We start from the raw sequence: 14499 nt of genomic DNA, 5'->3' as shown, positions 1-14499 counted from the left end.
AATCCCCGCCGTCCGTGATTTAGCCCCTGGTCCTCCTAATTCTCCTAAAGCCCCAGCTGCTCCCCTGGCCGCTCCGCTCTCCCCGCGACAGCCTGCACACCGCTCGCTTTATTAATAATTCACCTAATAATTCACCACTTCGCCGCTGCGCCCCCCCTCCACACACACACACACACACACACACACACACACACACACACACACACACACACCGCCCCCCTCCACCTTCACTGTAAACAACTGCCCCCAATTCCTCGTCTATTATGTGTGTGTTTGTGTGTATGTGTGTGCGTAAACAGGTCGCACGCTGGTGAGGTGAGCTGTTATATATATATGTTCTGTCGGGAGGGAAGTGTAGGCTGTCTGTCGCGCACGGCGAGCTTCCATTTTACGCATCTAGAGCCACGCTGCAGCCCGGACGGAGCGACTACGTGTCGCCGCGCCGCGCTCTGCTCTGCCGTGCCGTGCCGTACCGTACCGTGCCGTGCTGCGCTGCGCTGTGCAGGCATTCTGCTTTATCGTAGCGAAAAAACGCAAGCTGCTCTTTCATCTCGTCAGCTTTGAGGAGGAGGCGGCGAGGGACCAGGGGTGTCCTCCCGTTTTTGTGTGTGTGTGTGTGAGTGTGTGTGTGTGTGTATAACACCGCGTGTGTGCGTGCGCGTCGTTTGTATGTGTGTTGGACCGAGAGAGAGAGAGAGAGAGGAGAGCGAGCGAGCGAGAGAGATGCGAGGGTAAAACAGATCGGACGCGCGGCGCAGGAGACAGCCGCTTTTGGACACGTTTTGGAGACAGAAGCCGGCCGACCGCAAAGGCTGCGCACGGAAAAAATAACAAGAAAGAAAACTTACTTTGCATCACCTCTCCCGTCCATTCAACGCGTTAGCGTGCTATTAATATTATTTCGGGGGAGTTTCTCTTTTTTTTGTTTGTTTGTTTGTTTGGCGTCTCCCAATCTGCTGGACAAGTTTTCCCGCTGAAGGACGCACCTCGGGACTTTGACGCAGACGTCTCCCTGACTTCTTGCTGCTGGACATGGACGCATCTGAGGCCAAACGGCGGTAAACGGAGGGCTCGGAGCTGCTGTCCTCCTTTCCTCCTATCTCTCGCAGAGTGGACCCACTTTTGAAAGAGCGTGTGTTTTTTTTTTCTATCTGGGCCTAAGGCCGACTTGTTTAAAGGTCCCTTTTTTTGCTTCCGGCAACAGCGAAGAGACCAAGTCTTCCTCCCTCAGCCCTCACTCCCTCTCTCACTTTTTTGGAAGCTGAACTTTTAAAGGAAAATGGGGCATTGAGAGGGTTGGCAGATCTCCCCACGCTATAATGGTACGTGCTGTGTAACTCAATAGTTCCCCTTCAGTTGGGTCTATAGGGGTAAAGTCTATAGGACTGAAAATAAACCAAACATCATGTGTTTAAGTGCATCCCCGCAGAGGGTTTCTTTTCTTTTTTTTTCTTCTTTTTTTTTTAATTAAGGTTTCTCGTTTCTTTGTAAAAAGATCTGCACTTTGTTGGACGCTCGGAGTGAGAGTTGGCTGAGGAGTGTGTGTGTGAGGCCATAGATGACGATACAACACACCTGTGAGCGCGTGTGCGTGAGCGTGCATGGGTGCGTGTGTGTGTGTGTGTGTGTGTGTGTGTGTGTGTGTGTGTGTGTGTGTGACCGAGTTAGAGAGAGGGATCACCTCGCTTTCCTGCCAATTTGAATCATTATAAAGCACAAAAACTCACTTTAATTAACATAAATTACACAGAAAAAAAAACATTTACCATGCAGCTCGACACACAACCTCACGTGCACCAGACAGTGTATTTAAAAGCAGCTTTTTTTCAAATTATTATTTTAACCATTCAAACATCTCCCATTCATCTTTTTTTTCCCCTCACACCTTCGTCAGAGACACAATAACGCTGTAATTAAATATGCACCTGGCATTTATCACTTAAGAGAAGAAGAAGAATAGAGAAAAAAAAACAATAAAATGTGTTTCCTGATCTGAGCTTCAGCCTCGGTGGCGGGTGAGCAGCGTGCAGGCTGGCTTGTTTGCAGAGGCGCTTGTAGACACCGATCGACAAACTGGAGGCTGATCTTCCTGCGCTGCTCAGATCAAACAGAATAAAACACACACACGGCGACAGGCCAGAGCACAGTGATAGTGTATGATGATGATGATGATGATGATGATGATGATGATGATGATGATGATATTCTGCACGCACCTTATAGTGTGGAGCATTCTGGCTTCCCCCGGACTGCACCGTGCGGGGAGTTTTTTTCTTTTTTTTTTTCTTTTTTGTATCAGAAGCAGTTGGGTTTTTTTTTTTTTTTGCTCTTGCTCTTGTTTTTTTTTTTTATCAATGGGCACTTCATTTGCGTAGTCGATGACACTTTATAGAGACTACAAGGGGGTGGGGAAGTGAGGTGACACACAGGCCGTCTTTGTGCCCTCAGAACAAGTGCTGAGAGGGCTTGTAAGGAGAGCGTCGTGGACCGGAGCACCTCCGAGGTGTTCAGTGTTGATCAGAATAAAACAGCAGGAGGAACCTCTGCTTGGAAAAGATGCTTTAATGATCTTAAAAAAAACAATAATGATAAGAACCCTTCAGCCTTTAGAGATAGAAATCTGTTTGACTCTGTTCATTTCATTCCTTTTTCTCACAGCATCAGCTGATCACTATCCGTCTTTATCGTGCTGCAGCTGAAAGCTTTTGCATTGTTAAGTGAATTATAATATGAATTATAATCATAGTGTCCTTAAATTGCTATCTACCTTATAATTGATCTTCACTACCCACCAAGGAGTAAAGGTGCCATGATGTGGCTCACAGGGTTGATTTGCCTTTTTTGGTTTAAAGGTTGAGAAAGGGACGTTTTTGTCTTAGTAGAAATAAAACACTTGAATGCACCATTCGCATGATCAGAAATCATTCTGTATAAACAACACAACATTCATTTTGCACCAAGACTGACGCTTGTTAAAGGTGCATTATGTAATGCTGGGGTTGAAATTTGAATCTTCATTGGATGACTTTATTTATTTTTTCATGCCTAAACAAAGTAAATAGTCAAATTTTCATGACTGAACAAACAAACTGACCTTAAAGGACAACACCATTTCATACTGTTTGACTTTGTTTATATCTGGCGGACCCTGCCACACTTCTAGCTTCAAACAGTGCTCTGTGGGACCTTATTTTCCTCTCAGAATCAGCTTGTTTATTCAGTTATGGAAAAAATACATATCTCTGAGTTTGTATCATGACCTCATTAATGCGGGACATATTAAAAATTCTTCTCCAAAACTACAAAGTGCTGCTTTAAACACAGCTGACCAAATAGTTCCATTGAACATGTTAGTATTATTGTGCAAAACAGGCGTAAAACAGCCCTCTAGGTCAAGACTTCCTGTGTTCAACATGGAAATGTAATTTAATGGTTTGTATACACTTTGATGATTTATTAAAATGTATTAAATCTCATCCATAAGACAGACAGAAATCATTTAGATATAAGAAACACGCTAGAAATGATCAGCGGTGCAGCAAAATAAGTGCAATATTTGACAGAGGTTGATCTCCTGCCTGCTGTTTATCCATTGTGTTGATTCTATATAATGAATCTCTCGTGCATGTTCTAGTTTGGCAGAGGTGTTCTATATATTGTCCTTAAAACGTGTCATCAACAATCCGCTTAAGTGTCTTTATACGGTACTGGAGAGGAAGTATGAGACTGACATCGGCTAACTTTACAGGAGAAACCTGATTCCCCTCCCCAGACGAGCGACAAATTGTCAGCTCGCTCTGTCACCCCAGAAGGATGTGAAGACATACTTTCCGGTGTTTTAAATATCAGCCTTATGTAACTTTATTATGGGGGGGGGGTCACCTGCCAAAAATGTTTGTTGCCCTCAGTCATACCTGCATGACAACACCACTGTTGGGCCCAGAGCAGTTCAAAAAGTTAAATTAAAGGGCCGTGTGTGTGATTTGTGATATCAGCCTTCCAACTATCTGTCTGTTTGTCTCAAGGTAAAAAGAACCATCAGACAATGCTCCATAATTGGCATGGATAAAACAGTCCTCATTTTGTTTTGATAGTAGGCCTATAATTTCACAGTTGGTTGCGCGGCGCGGTTGTTGCAGAGAAAACCTGCCAACCACAGAACCTGTCAGTCAAACCGAAGCCAATACTTTTATTGGTGCCAAGCTGGGAGGTGGGCGTGAACCTTAGCATATTATGAAATGCATTTTTTAGAGACATTTCGGTTGAAATGGGTGAGACATTTTACACGAGCTCAACGTGCTCCTTTATTGAGTCATACTCTTGACTGTGTGTGTGTGTGTGTGTGTGTGCTGTAAGGTAACTCTACGCTTTCCGGTCTTTGTGGTAAACTCTGCTGCATTAGAACCATAACCACAAGAAAATCTCCCCACGGATCAGTCCTTGTGTGACACAAAGGGCCGATTGTACCAGCCGAAACCTCATTGTTAAATGCACATAGCCGGTGCGGCGAGGCCTTAACTGAGCGCGGTTTGGCCGTTAAAAGGGGCTCGAATGAGGATCCGTGTTGGGGAAGGGGGTGCCAGTGGCACTGGGTTACCTAGTGTTACGGAGGCGGCGTATGGTGCCACGGCAAAATGTTGCAGTTCAGCGTTACAACTGGCATGGTGTTATCTTAAGGCCAGCCTGTCGAGCAAGATTGGTAGTTGACAGGCGAGGTGCCAAGCCAAGCCGATGTCGGGGTGTGTCACAATGAGTGCTCTGTTCAAACTTGTCAAACAGTTTGGGTGAAAGTTTCTGTCTTTGCGAGGGATGGGGACTGCCATTGTTTTGGGCTGGCGCGGATTCACACAAGTTTCACCTCACCCGGCTGACTTGCATAAAAGCGAGTTTTTGATTGGAGCCCCCAGCCCCCAAACCCTGTACACAAGCACAAGTTCTCATTTCCAGCATAAGTCGAATTGTTTTTGCTTGCGTCATCTGGAATTATACTGTGCTCCTGCCTCCTGCAGTCAGGCCTCCATAACTGAAACTGTTCACACCGTGTGCCTCATGCCTCCTCCAGAATCCCACCGTTTACTATTGTGTAAAACACAACTGCGCAATTAAGCCTAATGCAATCTTCGGCACTGCGTCTTGGCTGCGCTTCTGACCCAACAAAAAACCTCCAGGACCCACAAGTGGAGTGAAATAATTAGCCCCACTCTGCTCAGCCATCCATCTATCCTTCTTTTTTTAATGCAGCCCCTCAGTTTTCTCATCTTCTTTCTTATTCTTCCCCGTTTTTCCCCTCACCTCCCCCCGAGATGGCTGTGTGAAAAATCGTATTTTTCCAACATTTCTCCCCGAGGTAGCTTTGGCACGCACTCACACGGCGGCCATTTCTGCCTTTCATACACTCCTCACACACCGTGGAACAGATCGCCGGTGCGGCCCGGCGTCTTTGAAGTGGTTGCCATCTCACGCAGGTTGGCTGGACTCTCTCGTTCGCTCGCTCCCCACCCCACCCCCTCCCTCCCATTTTCATCCTGTGCCTTAAAGTTGGCAGAGCTATTCTCAGCCACTAAATCCTGATGATAAAAACGTGTTTAAGACACAATGGCGGTGATAATAATTATGGTTTTTAAAAAAGAGGGACTGACAGCAGCACTGATGGCGCTTCATGCTTGTGCAGCAGCCAGAATAAATGCTTTCTGGAAACAAGGAGTGGGGCTGCACCAGGTGTGTGAGCAAGTTTTTGGTATGTAGGTGGTGAATTAGTGTGTGTGTGTGTGTGTGTGTGTGTGTGTGTGTGTTTGTGTGTAACCGCAAATTGAGATGCAGAGAGACAGAAAGATAGGGAGGAGGATCATTGATATGTTGCCATTCATGTGCTTTAAAATGGAGCCATCTGAGAACAAATTCCACCATCAGGGCCTTTCATACACAAAGCTCTGTGGAGGTGTGTGTGTGTGCACGCGCGCGCGTGTGTGTGTGTGTGTGTGTGTGTGTGTGTGTGTATGAGCAGGTTTCGGAGATCTCACCTCCAAAGAATTTGGCCATATGGTCGTCAACACATATACCCGGAGAGAGAGAGAGAGAGAGAGAGAGAGAGAGAGAGAGAGAGAGAGAGAGAGAGAGAGAGAGAGAGGCAGATAGAGAGCGAGCCAAGGAAGGAGTGTGTGAGAAAGAAAGTGAAAGAGAAGTGTCGTCTTTCGTCAGCGCAGGAAAGGCAGTTTAAAACACATCCTATACCCTTACCTTAGATCAGATGGCTCAGACAGAAAAGAAAAAAAAAAAAAAAAAAACCTCCATCGCATCCCCTACTCCACATATTTGTGGAGTGGGAAAATCTGTCTCAATTAACACATTTGCATTGGGCGATGATGGACTCCAAATAGGTCACTGACTCAATCTCCCGCCTCCGAATCTTCCCTCTAAAATGTTAATTAAGGAGGGCTTTGAGATTTTTTCGCTCAGGGCTGGCCATATGGGCCGGGCATATGCTCTATATATATAGTACAATATATAATTCATACACTGCTGCAGGAGAGAGTGTTTGGGGGCCTGGAGTTTTTTGGGGGGTTTACTACAAAGGGAGTCAGTATGTTCTGGCCTCCCCAGTGGCAGGTACAGAGCTTAGCCTATTCATTAGCTGCGTGTTATTCACTGTTGCACAATGGGATTGCGGTTCATCAACACCTGTTTCCTTGGCTGACGACATAAAGAGGCCGTTTAAATTCTTCTTTTGTCGGTTGGTTAATATGAAATGAGAGCAAATGATCTATTGTCGGAGTGCGGAGTGATTTGTGCCATTTCAAAGAGCTCACGTTAAAGGACGAGTTACACTGAGACGCTCTCTGCATATGCACAAAGATATTCGCAAATAGTTTGCACGGTTTCCTCACACTCTCCCAGTTGAACCAGTTGTCCCAGTGCCATCCTCCCAGACACCCATTCACCAGCAGAAAGAGGCGGCGGCAGCCAATGAAAACGGCTCTTTCCCACCCGCAGCTTTTTGGGTCCGGCTCAACCAATCAGGAGCGGCTTGCTGGTGCACCTGACCCTGTTTCTGGCCGGGGACAGCCAATGGCGGGCGCTCCAGCACACCTGATGCATTGTGGTCCGCTCGCTGGTGGTCGGCAGGCTCGCGCTGGTGCGGACCCCCACACAGGTGCCGTGGATCCGGGCCATTATTCTGAGCGGCGGCCAATCAGATGCATCGCCTCATTATTATGTGGCCTGGCACACTTTTGAGTGTTTGCGTTTTGTCTTGTTTGTTCACGTGCGAGCATGTACGCGTATGTGTGCGTCTGAGGAACTCTGCAACCCCATTCCCACAATGCTTTGCGGCCTTATCAGCAGGCCTCTCTCACTCCGTTCCTGGCTTCATCCTCTTCTTGAGATTCAACAATGAGCACTGTGTTGCCCCCTTAAGGAGCTGGAGGCCTCGGCTATAAAAACAGACTAAAACTAAAAGAAAAAAAAAAAAAGCATGTTTATGGACTAATAAAGATGATTAGAAATCGCACAATTGCAGAAAAATGGAAGGTTTGCGAGTGCAGATTATCTGTAATAAAAAGCTGAGGGGAGAGACGGGGGAGAGAGGGAGAGAGAGAGTTAGCTGTACAGACCTCTCATTGCGAAGGATATGAATAGCCTTTGTTTTCACCACAACTCAGGGCTGTGTGGTCTGCCAATGTCTGGCTCTTATTATGGGGTTTGTGTCTGTGTGTCTGCGTAAGTGGCATGCACGTGTGCGTTGGTGTGTGCTTGTGTGTGTGTGTGTTTGTGCGCGAGGGACGTGGAAAAAAAAAAAAACGTACATACATATACGTGCAGGTGATTATATTTTCAAGAGCAGCTGAGACTGTGTGCGTTTAAACGTTTCCACACAGCAGATACACTGTTTTCTCTCTGCTCCCGTTCAGCTAAATAAATGTGGCATGGGGTCTTGGGCTGGCACAAGCGTGCGTGCACGCTTTTTTATCCGTTAAAGTTGTGAAATGAAATAGGATTTCACAGAACGGCACAGCGGCTGTGGGATTTGGGCTCCCTTCGGCTAAGTAGAGTGGGATAGGTTGATCCAATCAACGGCAGAACTGCAAGGAGAGCCCATTTCACAGCTCCGGGCCCTGCCAGAACCCTGCCTGCCTGCCTGCTTGACTTAGAATACAAATGAAGCTCCCTGAATGCACACTTACACACACATGCATGCATGCACACTGGTACTTACAGACAATCTGGCCGGGGATGTATAGTGTGAGAGTTGTAAGCAGACGCTGTGTTTTCTGTGGAGAAATGAAACCAGTGGGGGGTTATGAGGCTGTTTCATACAGCACAGGTCAGTTTTTAGGGTTGACTCACAAAGGGGAAGCAAGAAAATCCATGTTCGATCAGGGTGACTTCAGGACACCATCTGTCAGAAATGACCATCTGAATTTCAGTACATTGTCACAATTTTGCACATTTTTTCTTTAACGTCAATATTTCCACTGCTGCTGAGCATTTGTTTAAGAGCAAGAATTGTCAGCTCCAATATTTTATTGTGGTAAATACTAAGAGAGGTTCAAGCAGCCACTAGATTAGCAAACGCTTGAATTGTTGGGAAAAATTGTTGGGAAATGCTTTTGTTTTTAATATCATGACAAAGTCACGATTCTCATTAATTAAAGCAATTTTAATAAACTAATGATCGCTTGGTTTTTGTGTTTTTTTTTCAGGCTACCGACACCTACCTGGTCAACGACGATCCTTCTAGAGGCCCAGGGATGCCTGAATGTTTCCTCGTTTCTGATACATACAGGGTATACAAACACACACACCACACACACACACACTCACACACACACACACTCACACACACACACACACTCACTAACAAACTCTCTGTCCTCGTCACGTCGATGTCTCACAGATTTATTTCCTGGACACTTAAACAAGCCCAGTCCATTAAAAATAATCTCTTTCTTCCTTTGAAAAGATTTACTGCAGTTGAGAGGAGGAGCACAAAAGGCTCATCAGTGCACGTTGCAGGATCATTTTTACAGGGTCAGACTTCACCATGGGGATGTTAACCACTATATTATCCTCATTCTTTAGATCTTGAATGGGAGGCTCTGTGGGTTAATGTGTCCAGGAAATACACACACACACACACACACACACACACACACACACACACACACACACACACATTGTTGACATTCTGTTAGCATGCCCATCTCCTCGTCATGGATGTTGTGAACCCATGTGTCGACTGACGTGTGGCAACAATGCCTTGCATGAACACAGTATGTCCATAAAAAAAGACAACTTTTCTGATGTGTGTATTCTTTTTTAACTAGGCTTTCATTACAGGATGCCAAGCAGTAGTTTGGCTTGTGGCAGAGTCTACAAAGCCGGCAGCCAGATAAACATATAAATGTGTCACATCCATGCATTTGTTGTACACTTTGTTGAGTTTTATACTTGCATTATCCCAAATGTTTCCAACAACGTTTGAACCCCAGAAAAATCTACATTTTTTTTTTTTAATATACATATGTGTGTTTGGGGCCTTTTTCATGGCTTTATTTCTAAAGTACAGTTTGAGAGTGACAGGACAGGGGATGAGAGGGAGGTGGGTGACGTGCAGTGAAGGGCCGCAGGTTGGATTTGAACCGCGGGCCGCCGCAGCGAAGACGCAGCCTCTGTGACTGTGATGTTGAGTACGAGATGATTCGTCAAAGATAGCAGGGAGGGATGTGGCGAAACATGACGTGAATAAAACTTTCATGCATTTCCTCGTCCGTGAAGTCTCGTATAAACATTGTGTCCAGTTGTTCAACAATAATGACGACCACGCCAAGTCTTTTTGTCGCTTTGGCCTTCAAAACAAGAGCGTTAGAAAGGCCAGAGGTATGAGATGGTTTCTCCTGCAGGACACATTCTGTGTGTGATCATTTTCATACCTTGTGTAAAAAAACAAAACAAAAACCCAAAACAGCACGTCCTCTTTCAGGCCCCGCTCGAAACTCTCGGGCTCCTTGGAGGACTGCTCCTTCGCCCGTGTGCTGTAATCTGACATGTCGAATTTACCGCTCGCATTAAAGAGACGGTGACTTCAGACTGGAAATATAAATCCATACGTTTTGTTCCTGTTGAATACCACCACGGTAGAGAGGCGGTAATCCAAACCAGTCGAGTTCAACGTATATGCAGCCATTTCACACAGTAAACACATAAAAAGCAGCAGGCGTAACACATTGCCCCGCACACACTCTCGGATTGCAAACAGATCCATATAGAGTCTCTGGGATCTGCACTGTGTATGATATGCTTGTTAGCCATAACGGCCAGTCAGCCATTTCTCTCTGACTGCATATGCCTGTATGCATTTGACTGGCGTGCTCCCTCCCAGAGCACACATAAACAGCTTACTCAAACAATATTTACACTGTACGGCGTAGTAAACGGCACAGTCACACACATTTTCCGTTCGCATATTTCCTGCCTTTTGAACGGCGGCCTCGACCACCTGTCTCACACATTTAGCATGCTAATGGCAGTATCAGTATGCTACATCACTTTCAATATTTAATGGCCTAGCCACAGGCGATGGTAAACAGCGAGTGTATGGGCAGTGCTGTGTGTCAATGGGAGACCACAACATGCTAACTTTAGACACGCCATATGGTTTTCTCGTGAGCTCTTTTAATGGCGAGCTCGGGAAACCGCCAGGGCCCCCGCGCGCACTCGAGGGGCTTTTGTAGGTGATGGTCAGAGAGGACGCGTTTGATCCGAGTTTTGGAAGGAGAACCTGAGCGTCTGTGTTTTGTAACTCCTGCGGTTGCTATAGTTTGTTTGTCGCAGCCAAGCGCCTGTGTCGAATACAGAAACGGTTGTCCCGGGCCAGCCGGGGAGACAAAGACGGCCCCGTGAAAGTCAAACAGTGTATGTGATTAAGACGGCAGAAAGAGAGAAAAAGAGAGAGAGAAAGAGAGAGAGAGAGAGAGAGGCAAAAAAGATTATAAGATAGAGAAAGGTCAGTAAAAAAGAAGCACGGACGGATAGAGAAAGGGGGTGGACACAGAGAGAGAAAGAGGGAAAGCGAGGGAGCACACAAAGGCTCTGGGGTTTGGGCCTGTGCCGTGGCGGGGTGTGGTTTGGAAAGAGGAGAGACTATGGGAAAGGAACCGACTACACCTCAATATGCTTCACTTTCTTCCACTTTTATTTCGCATTTTCCTCCCTTTTATTCCCCAATCTAATTCCTTTTCTAGCCGCCCGTGCCAGCGTATCTTTGACCGCAAGACATTTGTGGCCGTGTACGGAGTATGTGCGTGTTGTGTACGTACTGTGCGTTGTATGCATGTGTGTCTGTGGTGTGAGTGTCTAAGTATCCAACATAGGCTGAGGTCTCGTAAAGCTGCACAGCTTCATATCCCCCCTGAAAAACTTGGCATCCGAGCTCTGGGGTGACTTCAACCCCCGAAACCGCACCCTTACACACACACACACACACAGAATTGCATTCACACACACTTCCAAACACTCTCACTCACACACATGCACAAGGCAGGGGCTTATGTATAATTGCAGGCACTCTGCCTGCATATATGAGTTTGATTAGGCTGAGGAGCAGGGAGCGGGCGAGGATAAAGCCAAGCCTGATTAGAAACAGAGTGTATCGCTTCCATACAATACAAGTCACAATGAAACCGGTTTAGACCACTCAGTCCAACTTCAGGTATCTTTTGTCTCCATGTACGCACACAGAACACTAGAATATGACTTGGACTGGGCTAACAAATACGAATGCGAGCAGTATCGCGGCTGAACAATTAACAATATTTCACACAGCTAACCCACAGCTTGCTGTTGGGACTCGTTTAGTTCCTTGAAGAGAATATAATGTGCCATTGCTTCTACTTTGCCATAAGAAGCTTCCGCTAAACCCAAAACTGTGCAGCCACGGCCGCCCTCAGCCAAGAGTCGGGGCCTCGAATCCGGCCGTGACACCTTGTAAAATGAATTAAACACAAATAACTTTGGTTGCTGATGTTTTTTCCGCCGCATCAAACTCTTTGTCCACCGCACACTTTTCATTTACAGTAACAAACGCTCGAGTTGAGAAAAAGGGGAGGGGGGGGACCCTCTTCCACTTGAGGCACTTGAATGAGTTTACTGTGTGCTGAAAAGCTGAAAAGCTTTGTGTCACCCTTCAGCTTGACGGGCCGACCAAACACCGCAGCGGCGGCGGCCGAGATCTCAGCTGTAAAATTCAAACCTTTGTTTCTATTCTGGGTCGCACTTGGGGTTTGCGTCTGCATTTTGTGTGACAGTTAAGGATATGAAAGTGGGAAAAGTTAATTGTGGGGAAATCTGACTCCTCTGTCATTTGCATTTAGACATAAAGGGGCAGTATGTCGTTTTTAGAGAAGGAATTCACACTCAGAAAAGTCATATCTGCAGTGTTAATGAGGTAATGACACAAACTCAGAAATATAAAATAAATATAACTGAATAAAAAAGCTTTCCGTCAACACTCCAGAGGAAGGTAGAAAAGTGGCAGGGTCCGCCAAATACTAACGACATTAATCAGTATGAAATCCTGTCGTCCAGGCAGCTTGTTTGATCGTTCTACTCTGATTAAAATGTCTTCCACACAGCTTTAAAGTTTAAGACTCAAGACTTACTTGTAAAACAAAGTCCAAAATATACAGCTAAAGGCATGCACTGCAAAGAAACTTCAAACACAACAAGGTTCCTTTTAAATATTAAATTCACACCGCAAGAGAATTCAAAGTATTTCAAGCAATAAAACGTCCTCTGAGTAACAAAGACAAACTATCTATCTATCTATCTATCTATCTATCTATGTGGAAACGCTTGTTGCAGGACAGACAAAGCCAGAACAATCACTCCCTGACAAATTATAAATGCAGCAGTGAATATAAACAGGGCGGCTGCAGCAGAGCTGTGTGGACAGATGGAGCCACCAAAGAAATTTTACAGATACATCCATATGAATTTTTATAAAACAGCACAAAGCACGACGAGGTTACTGAACCCACCACATGCGCTCCGTGAGCCCCTACAGTGCGTGTCGGGATACTGTATCTCGCTCCTCTCTGGGGGTTGTTCTTTTTTATTTCATTATTTATTTATTTATTTATTTTACGCTGACAAATAAAGAAAGAAAGAAACAAAAGAGAAAGTATTTTTCTTTTCTTTCAAAAAAAAAAAAATCGATGGAAATGTTAAATACAGTTGGGTCTGCTTCGATCTGAAAGAGGAGCGGGGAGGGAGAGAGAGAGAGAGAGAGAGAGAGGGAGAGTGAGAGAGAGAGAGAGAGAGGGAGGGAGGGAGGGAGAGCAGCGAAAACTTTCCTCTAAAGTTGGTGCGGAGCTTTCACTGTGAGTGAGGCGGGGTTACAGCCTGGACTGAGCCACAGCGGCTTTGCAATGCGGCACCGCAGCGAACCTCCATCCAACTTTATTATCAACTACTCCAATTTTCATCTCTAGACACAACCATGTACTCCCCTTACTGCTTGACACAGGTATGAACGAATCGCCGTTTAGTTTGGTTTTTTTTTCCACGCTCTTCTCTCGCTGCCCTGTGTCTGTGTGTGTGTTTTTTTCCGGTATGGTGCGCCTCCGGTCTGTTTCTACTGTATGTGGTTACAGTGTTGTGCTGTGAGCTGCTGCCGCCGCCGCTGCTGCTGCTGCCGCTTGTCATTTGTTGCGTTTTTAAGGACCGTTTTTTTTTTCCCCAGCTCTGCTCTCTTTTCCCCGATAGTGTTTAGCCTCCCTCTCTCTCTCTCTCTCTCTCTCTCGCTCTCACCCTCGCCCTCTCTCTCCCCCTCTCTCCCCTTTCTCTTTAATGGCACTCCTCCAACGGGCTTTTCTTGTGCGTCTCATTGCGCATGGTTTGGAGAGAAAATGGCGCTTCTCCCAAATCTATTTTATATAAAACGGAGGGCTGGAGAAAGGGGAAGAAGGGGGCTCGCCGCCCTGACAGTTGGCGACTAATTACAGCCGCCCCGAGGCAATGATCGTCTCTATCGACAAACATAATAAAGCACGGATCGAGTTTTAACGCGGCTCGTTGAGTTGTGGGACAGTTTATTTTTTGTTATACGGGGGAGGAGGGTTTCTGACTTGCGGCTGTTATCGGAGGGCTGCCGGTCGGCGCTGGCCGGGGGCCTTTAGGGTCACCGTGGACACTTTCACAGCCAATCCCACACTGACTTTATTCCACTTCAGGAGCCTTTGTTTAATAATAATATTTTTTTTAAAAAAAAGTTTCGAGAGGGCGTCCTGCAGGCGACACGAGGAAGGGTGGGCGTGTGTTGCGTGTGTGTGCACGGCTGCAGTTTGATTAATCACACAAATTCCAGCTGACCTTTAAAGAAGCAATATGTCATTTCCCCCCTTAAATATGTCGTTTTTAGACCAGAGGTGGAGATTTTAAAGGGATCACTCGCTGTGGAAAGGAAATCTCGTTTTCATCCTGTGCGTAAATTTCAGAGGCCGT

General features: G+C 46.1%; 1 protein-coding gene across 10 annotated transcripts in view; it reads left to right on the top strand.

Moving 5' to 3' along the window:
• Nucleotides 1–365: 365 nt before the first annotated feature.
• The window catches only part of nfixa (nuclear factor I/Xa), a 114209-nt gene continuing 100075 nt past the window's right edge, over nt 366–14499 (top strand). The window contains exons 1-2 of one of the 10 annotated variants that reach the window (XM_037083468.1): nt 366–1322; nt 8700–8783. In XM_037083468.1, coding sequence (XP_036939363.1) covers nt 1320–1322; nt 8700–8783 — 87 coding nt within the window. In that variant the 5' untranslated portion in view covers nt 366–1319. Of the gene's footprint in view, nt 1323–8699; nt 8784–13371; nt 13523–14499 lie in introns of those variants that run through there. The other 9 variants (XM_037083726.1, XM_037083214.1, XM_037083640.1 and 6 more) reach the window with 9 other exon arrangements.

Source organism: Acanthopagrus latus, chromosome 1, assembly GCF_904848185.1.
Source record: "Acanthopagrus latus isolate v.2019 chromosome 1, fAcaLat1.1, whole genome shotgun sequence".
Classification (NCBI taxonomy): Eukaryota; Metazoa; Chordata; class Actinopteri; order Spariformes; family Sparidae; genus Acanthopagrus; species Acanthopagrus latus.
Note: the sequence above shows the minus strand (reverse complement) of the source record. Positions and strands in the feature narration are given on the sequence as shown.